At 42.0% G+C, this 19,912-nt stretch overlaps 1 protein-coding gene across 3 annotated transcripts; it reads left to right on the forward strand.

The window, feature by feature from the left end:
• Nucleotides 1–1,035: 1,035 nt before the first annotated feature.
• LOC114604653 (uncharacterized) lies at nt 1,036–19,370 on the forward strand. Of its 3 annotated transcripts, XM_028744993.2 has the most exons (21): nt 1,036–1,377; nt 2,451–2,517; nt 2,626–2,676; nt 4,308–4,373; nt 4,475–4,519; nt 4,797–4,841; nt 5,194–5,238; nt 5,459–5,503; nt 6,700–6,750; nt 8,708–8,746; nt 9,394–9,456; nt 10,735–10,797; nt 11,842–11,874; nt 12,650–12,688; nt 13,812–13,868; nt 14,502–14,540; nt 15,366–15,404; nt 15,856–15,912; nt 17,089–17,133; nt 18,182–18,226; nt 18,874–19,370. In XM_028744993.2, coding segments are annotated over exons 1-21 (1,008 nt in total). In that variant the 5' UTR covers nt 1,036–1,375; the 3' UTR covers nt 18,946–19,370. The 3 variants fall into 3 exon arrangements, with proteins under 3 accessions (XP_028600826.2, XP_077789952.1, XP_077789951.1); XM_077933826.1 differs by lacking the exon at nt 10,735–10,797; XM_077933825.1 differs by lacking the exon at nt 4,475–4,519.
• The last annotated feature ends 542 nt before the right edge of the window (nt 19,371–19,912 follow it).

Consider the following 19,912-nt stretch of genomic DNA (forward strand, 5'->3'; position numbering starts at 1 on the left):
GTCAGGGGTCCCTTTACCTTTACATTATATTAGCAGGGAGTGTCTGGCACTGCCCGGGAATTTGTAGAAACCAAAAAGCACTTTGTGACTTTTTACATGGATAGTGTAATATCTCAAGAGGCAGCCTCACCTATGCGGGAAAAAATAGGCGAAGTCAGACCAAAGGCACATTTCAGTCTGCCATCTTGATTGAAAATGGTGGTGGGTGCCCAAATGTTTAAAACGACCACACACTCCAACTCAGGAACCCCCATGCTGAGTTTGGCGAGAGGTGGCCAAACCTATGGACAGCAGATGGGCACACGGACAAACAACTTTTCACAACATACAGTGGTACCTCTGGTTAAGAACTTAATTCGTTCCGGAGGGCCGTTCTTAACCTGAAACTGTTCTTAACCTGAGGTACCACTTTAGCTAATGGGGCCTCCCGCTGCCGCCGCACGATTTCTGTTCTCATCCTGAAGCAAAGTTCTTAACCTGAGGTACTATTTCTGGGTTAGCGGAGTCTGTAACCTGTAGCGTCTGTAACCCGAGGTACCACTGTATGAGCCACTGTACTATGTTAAATGAGAGCTACAGAGACAACAGGGTCAACTGAACCTTTCACTCAGCCGTGATGCTTACAAGCTGACCTTGTCTATTGCCATCTCTCAGTCCCTCCTACCTTACAGGGTTGTTCTGAAGGTTAAAAAATAAGGAAAGGAAAGACTATTGTATGCCGCCATGAGATGCCCTGAAGAAGTGTGGGGGTTTTTTTAAAAAAAAATGTAATCAGTACACTGTGAATACATTGCACTACACTGTACAGCCCTCTTACTTCATCCTCCCTATGGGATCCAAACTCCGTCCTCCCTTTTCTGCACTGAAACCAAATGCCAATGAATGATTACCTTGTCCTTTTAATGAACCACTCATGCGCACAGAAAGAAGCACACCAAACATATCTTCATCCATGAGAAATCTAAGAGCAATTATCAGTTGATCTCTGAAGAGAGAACTGTTTTTCCTCTTCCACACAGTTTGCAAAAGAGAACATGCCCCTCACAATCTCCTACACGAGCTGAATGAAATACTCTGTGCCCCTTAAATCCTCCCACCTGAGACGAAAAAACGAGCACTGAACACAAATGCTTGATCATGATAAGGAACACTTCAACCAATAGCTTTTGTCTGTTCTGAAAGTCATTGAATGGGGAGGGGGGAATGTGGTGATAAGAAAGCTAATGGTCTCCCCCTTTCGACTTCATGGGTGACAACTGGTGGGTTGATTTCTTGGGAAGGGTTTAAATGCCAGGGGGCTGTAGGCATCCAGCAGAAGAAGAAGAAGAAAGGAAGAGACTGAGCAAGCCAAGATTGCTCCAAGCTCCACTCTCAGATGTAAGTAAATTTTGGAACCACTGCTCTTAGACGAACCTGTCAGTTTTGGCTTCTCTAAATTTCTGATTTTCCACATCCATTTATAGATATATATTTTCAAAAGTCCTCATGAGAATTCTTCAGCATTTTAGAGTGAATTCCTTCTAATACAGTGGTACCTCTGGTTAAGTACTTAATTCGTCCCAGAGGTCTGTTCTGAACCTGAAACTGTTCTTAACCTGAGGTACTACTTTAGCTAATGGGGCCTCCCGCTGCTGCCGCTGTGCAATTTCTGTTCTCATCCTGAGGTAAAGTTCTTAACCTGAGGTACTACTTGCGGGTTAGTGGAGTCTGTAACCCGAAGTGTTTGTAACCCGAGGTACCGCTATACACATATTTGTATATCATTTCCCATACATTTATGCACAGCAATTTTCTCTAATGCAATGCGTTTTTGGAGGTCATTTCCACCAATATCTGCATTTCTATATGCACACTTTACCAGAGTATATGCATTTTTGTATACATTACTCGTTTGAAGAACTGCATTGCAAAATTCAGGGGGAAATGTGGTTTTTCTCAGGATGGATGAGTTTCAGCTCATGTACTGTTTTGGGAAATGCAAATGTCTTAAGTTTTCCTTTAAAGGCAAATTGAATTGCATTTCTCTGACATCCTTAGTCTACACACACACAAGCATTTCTTTTGTCCTACTATTATTTCAGATTGAGTTTTGTACGTTGTTGAAATGCTACTTACCCACACCTCACCTGCAGCAAAACCAATTTACCAGGGGCAATAAAGGAACAAATGTAAATGCCATAGTGGGCAATGCTGTCACACTCACCTGCTTTCAAGGTACCACTCTCAGGAAGCCACCTTGTGTTACTTTGCTTCACTCTATCCACTGTTCCCTTGCGTTGATGATGGTTCGGCACTGATGAGCAGTGTGCAGTGGGAATGTAGACCACAAGGTGAAAGCGCGTGATCGTGTTGCCAATTAGAAAAGTTCTAGCAAGTTTGCAATCAGCTTTTCAGCTTTTCTTCTTTTGTACATGTAACCTATCAACTGACCATTAGAACATCTTCTTCAGGAGATCTTTCACAATGAAGACTGCTGTGATCTGCTGGTGCCTTTTCAGCATTGCCTTGGCTTTGCCAGTAAGTACATTTGCAAAAAATCAAAAAGCCAAGAATTGTAAACTTAATGGCTTGACAGCAGGAGATCCAGCCCCATCATCTCTTTTTTCTACTTTCTCTCCTTCCAAGATTCACCATGAAAAAGATGGCCATGTTGAGAAGGACTGGGGAATAAAGAAGGTATGTAATGCATCCCCTCATTTGCCTCCTGTGGAAAATGAAGCACAGGCCAGGTGTCTGTATGATCACCCTAATCCAGTAGATCCAGTTTAACAACACTAAGGCAAAGCATTAATAACAATATTAACATCTGAATAGCATTTTCAGGAGTTCAAAGTGCTTCACATACACGTCGTAGTTGTAATCCGTATAACCTATGAAGAAAATCAGTGTTATTAGATGTGGTGGGAACTGATATTCACAGACAACAGCCTAAGGCAGCATAGAGAGGTGTTGATGGAGATGTTGTTCAAATCAGGGACTTCCTGATTCATAGCTCGATCTCTTAGACACTATGCTGCACCAGCACACTGTAGTTTTTACTGCTTCTAAAGGAGCCCCCTGCCTCTGGCACACCAGAAAGACTCACATCCCTATGCCACTTCTTGGCAAACCTTTCATTACGGCCTCCATCTTTGATAATCCACTGATCTACAGAATCAGTCCATAAGAACTCAGTGGCATGTGGAGCCCATACACAGGAGCGGCGCTCGGGCTCACACGTGCCCACCACATGTGCAGAATGCTCAACACATGCTAGTACCTGCCCTTTAGATCCATCCCTGTTGTGTGTCAGATGAACTGCACACACAGGCAAATAACACACAGCACCCTATGTAAAATTTAGCTTTGCCCCTTTGTTCTGCGTGTGGAGACTGTGTAAAGCAGCCATGTTGCAGCTTAAGGAAAGGTGTTTCTTATTTCTTGGTAGACACAATTTCCACGTTGTGTGAGTGGCAGTTCCTGTTCTGTTGATTTTGTGAGCAGTTCCACAACCCAAGGAAAGTTACTGGAAGAACAAAGTAATGCCGCCAGCTCAGTGGAAACTGCCGTTGCTGTGAGGACATTAATCTATTCAAAAGGAACTCTGTAATTAAGAATATCCCATACCCACTCATTTTTTTTATTACTGGTATTGATTTTATCACATAAGGATTCTGTTTTGGAAGGATTTCGGAGGTCGGTCCTCTCCTTAAAAACCCAGAACTTCAGGCAGTTAGGAGGCTGGTGCAAAACATGTCGCATCCACTGATGGAAAACTGAACTTGTGTGTATGTAAACTTCACCAAACAATCCACAGGTTTCAATTATGATCACTGATAACATAAAGATTACTCACCTCGAGTTTAAAAACTATCTGACAGTCATGAGGCATATAAAAGGTAAAGGTGCCCCTGCCCATACGGGCCTGTTACAGGCCAGTCTTGACAGACTCTAGGGTTGTGCGCCCATCTCACTTAAGAGGCCGGGGGCCAGCGCTGTCCGGAGACACTTCCGGGTCACGTGGCCAGCGTGACAAAGCTGCATCTGGCGAGCCAGCGCAGCACACGGAAACACCGTTTACCTTCCCACCAGTAAGCGGTCCCTATTTATCTACTTGCACCTGGGGGTGCTTTCGAACTGCTAGGTTGGCAGGCGCTGGGACCGAGCAACAGGAGCGCACCCGCCACGGGGATTCGAACCGCCGACCTTTCGATCGGCAAGCCCTAGGCGCTGAGGCTTTTACCCACAGCGCCACCCCCGTCCCCCCATGAGGCATATAGTAAGTGTCAAATGGAATACTCATATTAGTACCTTTTCTGTGTTTTAAGAGCGCTGAGGTTAATTCTGATCACCAGGGAAAAGAAGCTGAAGCAGCCAAAGAAAAAACTGAACAGGTATGTAAAGCTTCCTTCGTGCTGAACAAATATGGGAAAGACAACGTCATATTATGAGATTTATTTTTATTTGCACATTAATATTTGGTATTTGATTTCAGGAACATTGGTTTCTAGAAGGAAGCGATAAAACTAAGGAAGGAAAGGTAAAAACCTAAAAGGACCCTGTCGCACACATTCTGGTCTCCTTAACAAAGGAACTGCTTTAACAGGTTTTGCTCTACTAGATTCTAAACCTCACAAGCACAGGATCACAATTTTGGAAGGGATCCACAGGTATAATACAGACTGACACACACACCGCCCATCCCCAAAAACATTGAGTAGTTATGGCAAAGACAATGTCTGTGTGTGCGTGTGTGTGTGTGTGTGTGTGTGTGTGTGTGTGTGTGTCTCACATTAATACTTGATATTTGTTTTCAGGACCATTCATCTCCAGCAGAAAGCGATAAACCTAAGGAAGAAAAGGTAGGAAATCCTGTTGCACAGACCCCAGTCTCCAAGCAGCAAGAGATTCCATGGGACCCTGCGCGTACTCAATGTTCAGATCCCTTGGAGTGAAGGTCAATGGAGACTGTGGTGTCCTTAGGGCATATGGTTTCATATATACACATCTATACAACCTGAGCGTAAGATGGAGGGGCTCACAGCATGAACACCCCAACAGATCTTCCTTCCCCAGTTGGTTTGCAGGGAAGTCCCAAGCCACCATTTCAGGTCCAGCACAGATCAGCCATGTTTCTGTCTCTCTGAAAGATGACGTCATATTGTGAGATGCATTTTCCCAACACACACACTAGTGTTTGATTTTTATTTTCAGGAGCATTTTTCTAAAGCTGAAAGCGACAAACCCAAGGAAGAAAAGGTAAGGAACCAAGAGAGTTACTATTTCACAAAGGAACTGCTTTGACAGGTTTCTTCTACTCGATGCTAAACTCACAAATACAGGGTCACAGGTTAGGAACAGACCCACAGCTATCATTCAGAGTGTCTCCCCCAAACCTATAACACACTGAACTAATATGGGAAAGAAAACATCATATTGTTTTTCACATACTGTACTAGTTTTTGATATTTGTTTTCAGGACCATCCTTCTAATGTTGGGAGCGGGAAAACCAAGGAAGATAAGGCAAGAAAACGAAAAGGATTCTATTTCACGACAACTGGGACATTCCTCCTCTAAGTGGTTTATAACTGCAATATTTCAGAATGGTTTCACGGGCTCAGTTACAGATCCTCCTTTCATTGTTAATGTTCTGATAGAGCCCATTTAATTGTTCAGCTTCAGGTTTTAAAGACGTGGATCAGATATAATGCAATATCATTGCTTGGTGCTTCATACATGAGTCTTGAGTGCTTCTGCCTCTACATCTCCCTGTACTCTCTCAAGCTCCAAGCTCTCGGCACTTCATAAATAGTCCAAAGCAGGCCAACGATAACTACTGCAACCTATATTGTGGGTTAAACCACAGAGCCTAGGACTTGCCGATCGGAAGGTCAGCGGTTTAAATCCACGCAGCGGGGTGAGCTCCCGTTGCTCAGTCCCTGCTCCTGCCAACCTAGCAGTTCGAAAGCACGTCAAAGTGCAAGTAGATAAATAGGTACCGCTCTGACGGGAAGGTAAACGGCGATTCCGTGCGCTGCTCTGGTTTGCCAGAAGTGGCTTAATCATGCTGGCCACATGACCCGGAAGCTGTACGCCAGCTCCCTCGGCCAATAAAGCGAGATGAGCACCGCAACCCCAGAGTCGGTCACGACTGGACCTAATGGTCAGGGGTCCCTTTGCTTTTACCTTATGGGCCACTTCAGACTTTGAAATTAGCAAACTGAACAGGCCTATTATCAATAAAACAGGCGTTTCAGCCACCAAATCATTTATGTTTCCACCAAAAGGTTTTTTACTAAAACACAGCAGTGTGTTGTGAACTGTGCTGGATTTACGTATAAGCTAAACAAGCTATAGCTTAGGGCCCCACTCTCTTGGGGGTCCCCCCCAAAAATTTCACTATTAATATACCTCTTCTTAATTGTATTTCAGTTCAACAATTACTTTGATAAAATACATATTTTGTTATGTGCAAATGGCTTTAGATACCTATTAGGTCCATAAATTACCATATAGCATATATTCAACACAAAAAACAGTGACAATTTGTTGTTGACAAAGGACAGCTGGACATATAAATGGCCCGAATGCGTTCAGTAGCTTAGGGCTTCATCAAACCTAAATCCGTCCCTGGTTGTGAATGAAATATTGAAATACTAGGGCATGGCAGTTTCATTTTGAAGTATTGCTGATATTTTTTATTTTTTCTGTGTTTGAAGGATTCTGAAGATAAGCCTACTTCCAAGAGCACTCGGGCGCTGAAAACACCGGTGTGTGAAACTTCCCCTCCACTGAAATAGAGATATTTCCCCCTTTCCCTCTCATTCACACATGTACTTAAAATGCAGGTGGTAGACTCAGGATGGTCAAAACAAAGTTATGTGCATTGCACAGAACAAGCATATCAAATGAGCTATATCAGGTGGGTTGCTGGCTTAGAACAGGGGTGGAGAACCTGTGTCCAGCCACGTGCTGTTGGGCGCTGAGTTCCTATGCAGCACAGCCAAAATGGCCAGCAGCCAGGCATGATGGGAGTTGAAGGGCAACAATATCTGGTAGGCCAGCGCCGAGGGCCTTCTGGCGGTTCCCTCACTGTGAGAAGCGAAGTTATAGGGAAACAGGCAGAGGGTCTTCTCGGTAGTGGCACCCGCCCTGTGGAACGTCCTCCCATCAGATGTCAAGGAAATAAACAACTGTTTGACTTTTAGAAGACATCTGAAGGCAGCCCTATTTAGAGAAGTTTTTAATGACTGATGTTTTGATGTATTTTTAATATTTTGTTGGAAGCCGCCCGGAGTGGCTGGGGAAACCCAGCCAGATGGGCAGGGTATAAATAAATTATTATTATTATTATTATTATTATTATTATTATTATTATTATGGCCACAGGTTCCCCACTACTGGCTTAGAAATTGTTAAATGAGAATAAGTCAATGGTGTGTCAGCCATGACAGCTAAATGGCAGCTCTGTATTGTGCCAGTTGCTAATGGGTAAACAATCAAGGTGAGCTCTTGCCTTTGAACCCTGCATGTTGGCCTCCTGGAAGCATCTAACTGGCCAATTTAAGGCTGGATCTACACTGATCTTCTAAACGTTATAAAATGTAACGTTTTATACCGCTTAATGGCAGTTTTCCATCGCCGGTGGCTCGCTGCTCTGCAGTGCCCTCTGGTGTCACATTTTAATAACACACATTTAACATTATAAACGGCGAGTGTAGATCCGCCCTAAGAGTCTTGATCTGACTCAGAAGGGCTCTTTATATTTAATACTATGGAATTCATGGAATATAACATCCCGCCCCAAACTAAATGTTTGAAATGACTTAACTCCTTATCAGTTCTATCAAAAGCATATTTAACTATGTTTTAATTAGCCAAATTTTAGTCTTTTGACTCTATCTCTATTTTCTGACCAAAGTAATTTGTTCAATGAACTGCTGAGATTTATCCCTACATTCAGCAGTATACAGTGGTGCCCCGCAAGACGAATGCCTCACAAGACGAAAAACCCGCTAGACGAAAGGGTTTTCCGTTTTTGAGTTGCTTCGCAAGACGATTTTCCCTATGGGCTTGCTTTGCAAGACGAAAACGTCTTGCGAGTCTTGCGATTTTTTTTCGCTCCCCCCCCCCTTTTTCTAAGCCGCTAAGCGCCTTTTAGCCGCTAAGCCGCTAAGCCTTTAATAGCCGCTAAGCCACTAAACCGCTAATAGTGCTAATCCGCTAAGCCACTAATAGGGTTGCTTCGCAAGACGAAAAAACCGCTAGACGAAGAGACTCGCAGAACGGATTATTTTCGTCTTGCGAGGCACCACTGTATTGGTGAAATTGTGAATTCTAACTTGATAACAAAACAAATATTATTTGGAGCAATCACTTGACCCACAATCCAAGGAATTATGGCTAGACTTTTCCTTGCTACGGATACAATTTTATTGTTGATGTGGGCCATATGTGATAGCTAATAACACTGCAACCCTGACCCCACTTACTTGAGAGTAAGCCCCGTTGAATTCAATTGGGCTTACTTCTGTGTGAACATGGTTAGGATTGTGCTGTTTGTTGCTACATTGCATACAGAACAAGAAGTGTGGAATCTTTCACCACCTAAGCAGTGATGCAGAAAACTAAGAGCAATCAGTCCAAACGGGCCCATAAATAATGTTCCAATGAGAATATTGTGCTTTCATTGGGAGATATATGACTTTCCGCATTCTTGATTTTCAGAAATCATTTGCTTTGGACGTGAGAGAAGATGACCAGGAGGTGAGATGGCAGAATTCAATAAAGTCAAACGTTTGTCTTTTCTTGTTTAATTATTACAGTAGCAGCTTTCATTATGCATTCATCAGTTTTAGGTCGGATACCCCTTTCAATATTACCATTTACCGTATTTTTTGCACTGTAAGACACACCCGACCATAAGACGCACCTAGTTTTAGAGGAGGAGAACAAGAAAAAAAATATTCTCTCCCTCTCTGTGCAGCGCCCCTCCAGCACTGAAGAGGCGCTGCACAGAGAGAGAAGCGAAGGGAAGTCAGAACAGCAAGAGGGATCGCTGCTTTCACGACCCCTCTTGCTGTTCTGGCTTCTTGGATAGCTGCGCAGCCTGCATTCGCACCATAAGACTCACACACATTTCCCCTTACTTTTAAGGAGGGGGGGAAGTGTGTCTTATAGAGAGAAAAATACGGTATGTTTCTTTCTTTGCATTTTTTGAAGTAAAATAGTTCCTATCTGTGTTGTAAGCATGTTCCCCCCAGAGCAGGAATAGGAACCTGACGTCTTCCAGATGTTGTTGGATAAATTATGACCTTCTGTTGCTTTTATTAAGTTCCACTCTTATGTGGCGGAGAGAACATTATGAATGGGAAAGTTTCATTCTGAATACAGTTTCTGGTTCTTTTTTGTAGGCTCAGGATGCTGAAAACCATTCTGCTGTCAGAGAACTGCAAGCTCTATTAGAAGATTTTCGGGTATGTAAAGTATCTTTGCTGTTGAATTCTCCAGAGAAATATAGCAGGAAAGTATCCACAAGGTTCAGGGTCAGGAATTATGACTCCTACCATGATAGTTAAAGCCATGGTTTTCCCAGTAGTGATGTATGGAAGTGAGAGCTGGACCATAAAGAAGGCTGATCGCCGAAGAATTGATGCTTTTGAATTATGGTGCTGGAGAAGACTCTTGAGAGTCCCATGGACTGCAAGAAGATCAAATGCATCCATTCTTAAGGAAATCAGCCCTGAGTGCTCACTGGAAGGACAGATCGTGAAGCTGAGGCTCCAGTACTTTGGCCACCTCATGAGAAGAGAAGACTCCCTGGAGAAGACACTGATGCTGGGAAAGATGGAGGGCACAAGGAGAAGGGGGCGTCAGAGGACGAGATGGTTGGATAGTGTTTTCGAGGTTACCAGCATGAGTTTGACCAAACTGCGGGAGGTAGTGGAGGACAGAGGTGCCTGGCGTGCTCTGGTCCATGGGGTCACGAAGAGTCGGACACGACTAAACGACTAAACAACACAACAACAACCATGATAACAAAAAATATAATAAAATTGGAGCAATAACTTGACCATTAATATGAGGAAATATAGCCAGATTTTTCCTTGCTATAGGTAGGATTTAATTGCTGGTGTGGCCCATATGTGACAACTATGAATGCTCCAATCCTGACACCATTAACCTGGGATTAAGTTACACTGCATTCAGTAGAGCTTACTTCTGAGTGGGCAGTCTTAGAATTGTGCTGTTTGTTACTATACTACATTCTGAACTAGAAGTGTAGACACTCCTGCCCTCTCGCACCACCTAAGCACTGATTCAGAAATCTAAAGGTTGTTGTTGTTTAGTCGTTTCGTCGTGTCCGACTCTTCATGACCCCATGGACCAGAGCATGCCAGGCACTCCTGTCTTCCACTGCCTCCCACAGTTTGGTCAAACTCATGCTGGTAGCTTCGAGAACACTGTCCAACCATCTTGTCCTCTGTCATCCCCTTCTCCTTGTGCCCTCCATCTTTCCCAACATCAGGGTCTTTCCCAGGGAGTCTTCTCTTCTCATGAGGTGGCCAAAGTATTGGAGCCTCAGCTTCACGATCTGTCCTTCCAGTGAGCACTCAGGGCTGATTTCCTTCAGAATGGATAGGTTTCAGTCCAAATGGAGCCCTTTTCACATAAATCATTTTCAATCAGACAATTGTGCCATTGTCAGGAGAAATAAGACTTTCCACGCTACAGGTTTTATCTGTATTTTGTAGAAGCAGGATGCTGAAAACCGTCTTGCTGACAAACAACTGCAAGCTCCAGCGAAAGGTTCTCGGGTATGTAAAGTTTCTTTGCCGTTGAACTCTCTGGAGAAATATAGCAAGGAAGTATCCACAAGGTTCAGGGTCGTCATTGGTAGAATTATGACTTCTGACACGAAAACCAGGGCCAGATTTAGACGAAGAGGGGCCCTAGGCTACTCTTACTTGTGATGCCCCTCCCAATCCCCTACCCTCACGACTAGAAGAAAATGGAAGAGTGCTATAAACAAAATTGATTGAAGCCAAGGATATGACAGGTATTTAAAATTCTGCAATTCACAATTTCTCTTCTAAAGGACATAAGATACTATTGTTAAATACCATGGTGGTTTTTAAAAATGCATAAATGTTAAAATTAACACTGAAAAACTTTTGCAGTAGCTGAACTTTGTAAACCTTTTGTGGAATAAGTATTATTTTTTTAGGAAAATGAAGTTGTAATGTTATTCTTAAAAATAAAAAAACACCTTGAGTTTATGGATTATATTGCCTGGGAAGTGTAAATACCGTATCTTTCCATGTATAACACGTGTATAAGACAACCCCTTCTTTTAAACTTCAAAAATTTAGGAAAAAATATAGTCTTATACACGGAAAAATACGGTAATATGATCATGGTTACCTGACAGTGTGGCACTTTTAGAATCTACTTTATGTCTTCATTAAACAGTCAGTTTTAAAATACATATTAAGAAGTAAACTACAACCATCAAATACAGTAAGACTAAAAATGTTTTTTTCTAGCCTTCCTCATAGCAAAATCATCCAAAACTTCATCAAAATTTGTTTGTCTAAGTTTATCACTTTCAATGTACAAAATGCTCAGTGCAGACAACCTCTCTTGAGACATCGTGGCCCTTAATTCATTTTTAATTCTTTTGCGTCTTGAAAAACTCCTCTCTCCTGAGCAGTTAGTGACCATAAAGCTAAGAAATAGCCCCAAGTTGTTTCCACATTAGCAAAGGACAGCTGAATTTTTTCCTTGTCTATAATTTGAGAAAGGTCTGTATGAGACAGAGAGTGCTTTGCTGTAAGCCCATGGCTTTGTCTCACATACAGATGGAAGTGCAAGAGTTCATCAAGAAGTTTCAGGTCAGTATTTTCTGGGTATGCTTCCATTAACAGTTCAACACATTGCTGAATTCCTTGCTTAGATGCTGTCAGATTAGCAAGAATGGAAAACAATTGTGCAACATCACTGTACACATTACTTCTTCTTTTTAAATTGGCATCAAGCACATCTAATATAGGAATTAAGGATTTTATCCTAAACTTATCTCTTGAAGAAAGTGCATCTAAGGCATCAGGTGCACTTTTTTCATTTCTTTGCCTCACTCTTTGTCTCCTTGTTTTGTAGCTAACATTTGGCAAGGTGGCTTTTGCTTGTTTCTCAAGCTCATCAAAATCCTCTCTTACTTTATTTATAAAATCCAAAAAAAGTGAACTGTACAAACTCGCACAAGAACTCAGTAACAGGTCTGATTTCTGAAGGGCTTTGCTGACCTTGTGAAAATGACCTAGCACACGGGTCCAAAAATGCAGCATAAACACAAATTCCATTTCTTCCATCTTCTGCAAAAGATTATTAGCTTGAAGCCTGGTCTCACCCTTCCCTTTAACATCAGAGTACAAATGACTGAGGGCATTAGTGATAGCACTGTAACTTTCCCAAACAGCTTCTGTGGCTTTTGCATGTGCATTCCACATAGTGTCTGACAAATATTTGGGCATTTTAGACTCAGGTCTGCCCATCTCTTTGTGGTTGATGAAAAGAAGGTGTAAATTTCATTGATAATGGCAAAACAGTTCACTGCAATCCACAGCTGAACAGTAAAAATGTGACTTTCCACACTCTTTTGATTTTCAGTACTCACCTGCTTTGGACTTGACAGAGGTTGACCAAGAGGTAAGACGGCAACATTTAATAAAGTTGGAACTTTCCCCTTTCATAGTTAATTATAAGCAGCTTCCATTAAGTTTTGATTGTTTTTAGGTAAGACCCTCTTCCAATAATATCATTTATGTTTCTTCTAAGGGACACAGGTGGCGCTGTGGGTTAAACCACAGAGCCTAGGACTTGCCAATCAGAAGGTCGGTGGTTTGAATCCCCGCAACGGGGTGAGCTCCTGTTGCTCAGTCCCTGCTCCTGCCAACATAGCACTTTGAAAGCACGTCAAAGTGCAAGTAGATAAATAGGTACCGCTCTGGCGGGAAGGTAAACGGCGTTTCCGTGCCATTCTGGTTCGCCAGAAGCAGCTTAGTCATGCTTAGTACGCGGGCTCCCTCGGCCAATAAAGCGAGATGAGTGCTGCAACCCCAGAGTCAGTCACGACTGGAGCTAATGGTCAGGGGTCCCTTTACCTTTACGTTTCTTCTTATGGTCTTTTTTAATCACATTTTTGAATTTTAAATGTTTGGTCATGAGTTGTCAGAATGTTTTCATCTATGGCAGGGATAATAATAATAATAATAATAATAATAATAATAATTTATTATTTATACCCCGCCCATCTGGCTGGGCTTCCCCAGCCACTCTGGGCGGCTTCCAAAAAAATATTAAAATATTGTAATACATCAAACATTAAAAGCTTCCCTAAACAGGGCTGCCTTCAGATGTCTTCTAAAAGTCTGGTAGTTGTTGTTCTCTTTGACATCTGACGCCATTACCGAGAAGGCCCTCTGCCTGGGATAAGAACCTGTTGCCCTCATGCTGTAGTTGGACCACAGTTCCCATCATCCTTCGCCATTGATGCAGATGCTGGGCCTGATGGGAGTTGAAATCCAACAACATCTGGAGAGCCACAGGTTCCCCATTCCTTATCTAGAGTCCAGAATAGTTAATACGCCAAGCTTATGGGACAGTTCACACTTTACATGAGGACAAGTATAAGATAAGACACGTTACGAGTGGGACAGCTCTCTGTTGCTTTTATGAAGTTGCTCATTTGTGTGGTGGAGAGAACATTACAAATGGAAAACTTTCATTTTGAATATGGATTTTTGTTCCTTTTTTTCCCCCTTCGGCTCAGGATGCTGAAAGTCAACCTGTTTTCAAACCACTGCAGTCCCTTGCAGAAGCTTCTCAGGTATGTAAAGTTTCTTTGCCAGTGAACTATCTGGAGAAACGCAGGAGGAAAGTAACCACAAGGTCTTCAGGGTCCTCAAGGGTGGAGTTATGACTTCTAACATGATAAAGCCATTTCCGACCTGGTCCGGTAGAGGACTCCGGGGGGCGTTGCCTTGTCTGAAACCTAGGGAGGTAAGGGCCCCCAGCACGCCCCAGAGCGGTGACACCCGTGGGATCCTAGTTGGCGTACTTCAACAGGACTCCCACGGCTTGTGGACAACCCTTCCCGGTCCCCATGCCGGGTAGTCGATAGGAGCCAATGCCTAAGGCCAATACCTTCCAATCCTGTAATCAATAAAGTTGTGGCCTTTTTATGCCCATTAACCTTAAATACTGTGTCCAGTGTCTTCATTTCACATGGGGGAGGGGACTTGCCACACAACAAACAAACAAATATTTGAAGCAATAGCTATGGCAAGACTTTTCCTTGCTGTGATCTTATGACTTGCTGATGTGGGCCATATCTAAGCAGTGGTGCAGAAATCTAAGAGCAATCAGTCCAAATGGGGGCCCTTTCCACATAAATCTTTTTTAATCAGAAAACTGTGCACTTGTCAGGAGAAATATGACTTTCCACACTCTTCCTTTTCAGAACTCACCTGCTTCGGACTTGACAGAGGTTGACCAAGAGGTATGATGGCAGCATTTAATAAACTTGGAACTTTCCCCTTTCGTAGTTAATTAGAAGCAGCTTCCATTATGCTTTGATTGTTTTTAGGCGAGACACTACTTTCAGTACAGTGGTACCTCGGGTTACATACGCTTCAGGTTACATACGCTTCAGGTTACAGACTCCGCTAACCCAGAAATAGTGCTACAGGTTAAGACCTTTGCTTCAGGATGAGAACAGAAATCGTGCTCCGGCGGCGTGGCGGTAGCAAGAGGCCCCATTAGCTAAAGTGGTGCTTCAGGTTAAGAACAGTTTCAGGTTAAGTACGGACCTCCGGAATGAATTAAGTACTTAACCTGAGGTACTACTGTATTTTCATTTACATTTCTTCCAGCACCTTATTAAATAAATATTTTTTGCAGTAAAATAGTTGTAGGAATGTTTCCATCTAGAGCCAGGATGGGAAATCTGTGGCCCTCCTGCTGCTGTTGGACTACAAGTCCCATCATCCTTGACCATTGACCTTGCTGTTGGGCCTGATGGGAATTGGAATCCAACAACTTAGGGAAGGCCACAGGTTCCCCCTTACTTATCAAGAATTTACAACATCTAATAGATCAGCCTTATTCTCCACTTCATGCATGATGACAAATGAAGATTTTGGCACTTCACAGGAAGTCTTACAGGATTATGCTGTTTGTTACTGCACTACACACTGGACATTTGTCATCTAAGCAGTGAGGCAATCAATCAAAATAGGGGCCCTTTCCACATAAATCATTTTTAATCAGAAAATTGTGCTTTTGCGAGGAGAAACTGACTTTCTTCTGCACTCCTGATTTTCAGAATTCACCTGCTTCGGACACCAGAGAGGATGACCAAGAGGTAAAATGGCAGCATTAAATAAAGTTGAAACTTTCCCTTTCCTTATATATTAGCAGCTTTAATTATGCTTTCATCGGTTTTAGGTTGGATACCCCGTTAAATACTGCCATTTATGTTTCTTCTGATGATGTCTTTTATCACATTTTTTGAAGTAAAAAGGTTCCTGAGTTGTAAGCAGGGGGATTTTTCAGCCTGAATTAACTGGCACAGAGTTCTCTGGTGGCCATGATTGCCCTTGTAAGATAACAAGGGAGGCATTCGTGGTGAGTTCCGGCACCCCTTTTTCTAGAAAAATAGCACTGGTTGTAAGAATGGTTCCTCGCAGAGCAGGGACAGGAACCTGTGCTCTTCCAGCTGTGGTTAGATAAACCATGACCCTCTGTTACTTTTATTAAGTTCTGCACTGATGTGGTGGAAAAAATACAGGTTTTGGTTCTTTTTCTATGCCCAGGATGCTGAAAACCACCCTGCTGTCAAACAACTGCAAGCTCCAGCAGAAGATTCTCAGGTATGTAAAGTTTCTTTGCTGTTGAACTCTCTGGAGAAATATAGCAAGGAAGTATCCACAAGGTTCAGGGTCGTCATTGGTAGAATTATGACTTCTAACATGATAACAAAATATATATATATTGGGAGCAATAACATGACCAATGATATGAAGAAATATGGCAATACCTTTCTTAGCTATGGATAGGAGTTATTTGCTGATGTGATAGCTACAAAGGCTGCATTTCTGACCCCATTGACCTGGGAGTAAGCCATACAAATCATTTTTAGCAAGACAATTGTGCTGTTAAAATCCACTCTCTTGATTTTCTGAACTCATCTGCTTTGGACTTGACAGAGGTTGACAAAGAGGTAATATGGCAATATTTAATGAAGTTGGGACTTTCCCTTTTCATATTTAAATATAAGATGCTTGCATTATGCTTAGATTGGTTTTAGGCAAGACACTGCTTTCAGTATTATCATTTACATTTTTCCAAACACTTCTTCTCCTTCCATTTTTTGAAGTAAAATAGTAGTAGGAATGCTTCCATCTAGATCAGGGATGGGGAGTTTTTTGCCCCCCAGCTGTTGTTGGACTACAGTTCCCATCTGCCTTGACCATTGATGGTGATGCTTCTCCTGATGTCAGTTGGAATCTAACATCTTATCTAGTAACTTATCACACTGAGTTTTTACAGAATGGACTATGGTTAAGTTGCTTCAATTAACTACTGCAATCAATCAACTTGACATGAACACATTTTTGTTCAAAGGTTTTATTATGTTTCTATCGGTGAAGATACGATGCCACACAAACAAGAATGTTGTTGTTTTTATTATTTCAGAGTTCTCTCTTTGATGTCAGGGCTGGCACTCATGCACAGCTGTAACATTCAGTATACAGTCGTACCTTGGAAGTCAAACAGAATCCATTCTGGAAATCCATTCAATTTCCAAAATTGGAAGCCCCATCAAGTGTTTGACTTCCAAAAATAGTTCACAAACCAGAACAGTCACTTCCAGGTTTGCGGTGTTTGGGAGCCAAAACATTTGACTCTCCATGTGTTAGTCAACCAAGGTACGACTGTATTTGGGTTTTTCCAACTTAACCAATGTGTTGTTTGACCTTTGCACTATGTTTCAGGCGGCCTTGTCATAGACATAGCTTTTAACATTATCCATTTTGCTGTTTCAGAGTGCTCCTTCTTCGGATGAAGCTATAGAGAAGATTGAACCACAAGTAAGCTTTCTTATAGAGAATTGTACAGTGAGTGTGTGGTGCTATGAATAACTTGTTCATGAGTAACTTACAGGATTAGTTGTCAAGGTCTTTAGCAGATACAAAACAGAGCAGACCATGGTTTACAAATTGGGAACTAACCTTGTGCATGTGCACTCCTTTTTCTCTCCTTCCCCTCTAAATAAAAATTCCCTTCCTTGTCTTTGCTGATTACTGCTGGTGCACCAATGCTAACCAGGTTTAACACTAACCATGGTTCCCTTAGAAACACATAAGCACATGCACACACACAGAATTTGAAGCCCAGAAAGTTGCTTTGTACAGTGTCAGATCACTGGTCAACCTATTGTCTACAAAGACACTATTGTCTACAATTGTAGACACTATTGTCTACAAAGACTAGTAGTAACTCACCAAAATTTTGGATAGCTTTTTCTCCCAGCCCTACCTGGAGATGCCTAGGATTGAATCTGGAACTAGAGCTGGTGGAGAAATCCATTCCCATTCACATTTAAAGGCAAGCCTCCTTAATTCATACTTTCCAACACAATACATGACCTGAAACAGAGCAATCTTTTGAAATTCACACTTCTCTGAATTTTGTGACCCCAGCCAAGTAAGGTGTATAAAAATGCATATACAGTGTGCTTAAAAATGCATATATTCAGTGCTTTTTTCTTTAAAAAAAAATGTTTAGGGGTACTCTCATTTTCCTACTCATATTGAAATATTGCCCCTCAATGAAGCCAAACTGAATTCACAAAATGTTTAGGGGTATGCGTACCTCTGCATCCCCCTATGCAAAACCAGTAATATACTAATGAACTCCAGTCCTTCCCTAATGGTTTGAAATTAGTTTGCAACCGTGATTACAATGGAAAGCAGTTCACATTAACTATAGTGTCCTTGGAACTCTAAACCACCTTTAACCCTCTTTCCTGACAAGAGAAAGGGAGTTGCTTTAAAAAGGGCAGCACCAAAGTTTTGCATCTGGCAGAACTCTACAGATATAACAGTAATATACTGGGTTGCTCTTGTTTTGTTACAGGTATCCTTTTTAACAGAAGAAAACACTAACGTTGCTGAGCAACAGGTAAAAATTACAACATAGAAATCTAACTCTGCTTCAGTTGGTTCATTATAAGCATCACTTTGGCATTGGCTGTGAGAATGCCAATAGTCAGTATGGCTAAAGTTTAGCCCTCTGCTGGTTTTAGCTTTTTGAGATAAAGTATTATTACCTATAGAAGCACAAATGTAAGTATCCTAAGATTTTAAATGACTGCTTTAGGCATACACACACACTGGGTAGCTCAGCGATAACTGCTATAACAAATAAGGAAAATTTAGAAATTCTAGGCAATAGAATATTCTTAGCTTACTTTCCCCCAGGGGTGCACCTCAATGATCACAACTACAGGTAGATTTTAGCCCATCAGGCTTCAACTGGTGGGTCACGGCTTCTAAGTCGTCACGCTCTTCGTGTTGACTGTTTAATTTATTAGCAGTAAATGCATTCTAGTAGTTCAGCCATTGGTTTTAGGAGAGATGCTCATTTCTTGCCTTGTGTGCTATCACAGCAGTTTTTGTTGATTGCATGATTGTATGTGTGTCAGTATCTGAGGATTTCATAGAACCATAGAATTCTATAAATTCTTTAACTTTTCACGGTCAGAATTTGTGGGGGGAAGTGTGGTTTATATTTGGGGCAATATGGTAATTTTATTATATTTTTGACAGGTCTTTGATGAAAGTGAACCGTCAGCCGATGTCTTCGGGGATTTCCAGGACAGTGTGGAAGCTGAAGTTTGAAGTGTAGAAGTCTAATATGAAACCTGTGCCTCTAAAATAACTACTATCATCAGAGGTCTTTGAAACTGCCTAGCATTGACAATGAAATTTCTGCTTTCAAAGCAAGGAAGATTAACATTAAAATGTGGACAGAAATCAGTAATATTCTTTTTCTCAGCTAGGCAGATGGGAAACTTGTTTTCACGTCAACATTTATTTTCAAGAATGAGTTTGATTTCAGTTAGTAAAGATCCAAATACAACAGGCTTTGTTATATAAACAAATTGAAGCCTTTTAGTTCTCATTTCCACTAAAGCAATGCAAGCCTTTCTGTGTAGCTCATTTTCATTTTCATCATAAAAAGAAAGGGGGGAAAAACCAGAGAGTCTTCTGCATGATTCACATTTAATGATTTTAACACTTGAAATAAAATGCTATCTAAATGAGCAGTGTTGTCTATTTTCCAAAGTACACCAAAACACACTCAGGCATGTTGATCTGTTTAAAAACACAAAAAGCACCAACCAGCAGGCCAACAACCATCTATTGAAACTGGGGACCAAAGAATGTGAGACTTGGCACTAACGGAAAACATTGCACATAAGAAACATGAAAGAAAGTTAGTTAAATTGGACCCTTTTTTTATTAACAGTCTCTCCCTCGGAAGGTTGTGGACTCTCCTTTGGAGGATTTTAAGCAGAGGTTGGATGGCCATCTGCTATGGATGCTTTAGCTGAGATCCCCGCATTGATATAGAAAAAACAGGGGTTGTTGGCTTTTGCTGCCCAACTCCCCAAGGGACTGAGTCCCCTAAGTCCATGATCGGTCAGAGATGAATGGATGGAGGCAGGATGCAGGGAAAGCAAGGCAGATCTTTATTTTTCTGTTGCGACAGAGTTTCCTCCCCTCCTAGGAAGGAGGCAAGAGAGACCCAGAACCAAGAAGAAACATCTCTTTTAAGGGTTTAGCATTCTGGCGTGGAGAAGAA

The sequence above is a fragment of the Podarcis muralis genome, chromosome 9, assembly GCF_964188315.1.
Source record: "Podarcis muralis chromosome 9, rPodMur119.hap1.1, whole genome shotgun sequence".
NCBI lineage: Eukaryota > Metazoa > Chordata > Lepidosauria > Squamata > Lacertidae > Podarcis > Podarcis muralis.

Coding starts and splice junctions, on each gene's coding strand:
- LOC114604653 (XM_028744993.2), top strand. Junction 8,747..9,393: donor TGAGAGAAGATGACCAGGAG/GTGAGATGGCAG, acceptor TCTTTTTTGTAG/GCTCAGGATGCTGAAAACCA. Junction 17,134..18,181: donor TAGAGAAGATTGAACCACAA/GTAAGCTTTCTT, acceptor GTTTTGTTACAG/GTATCCTTTTTAACAGAAGA.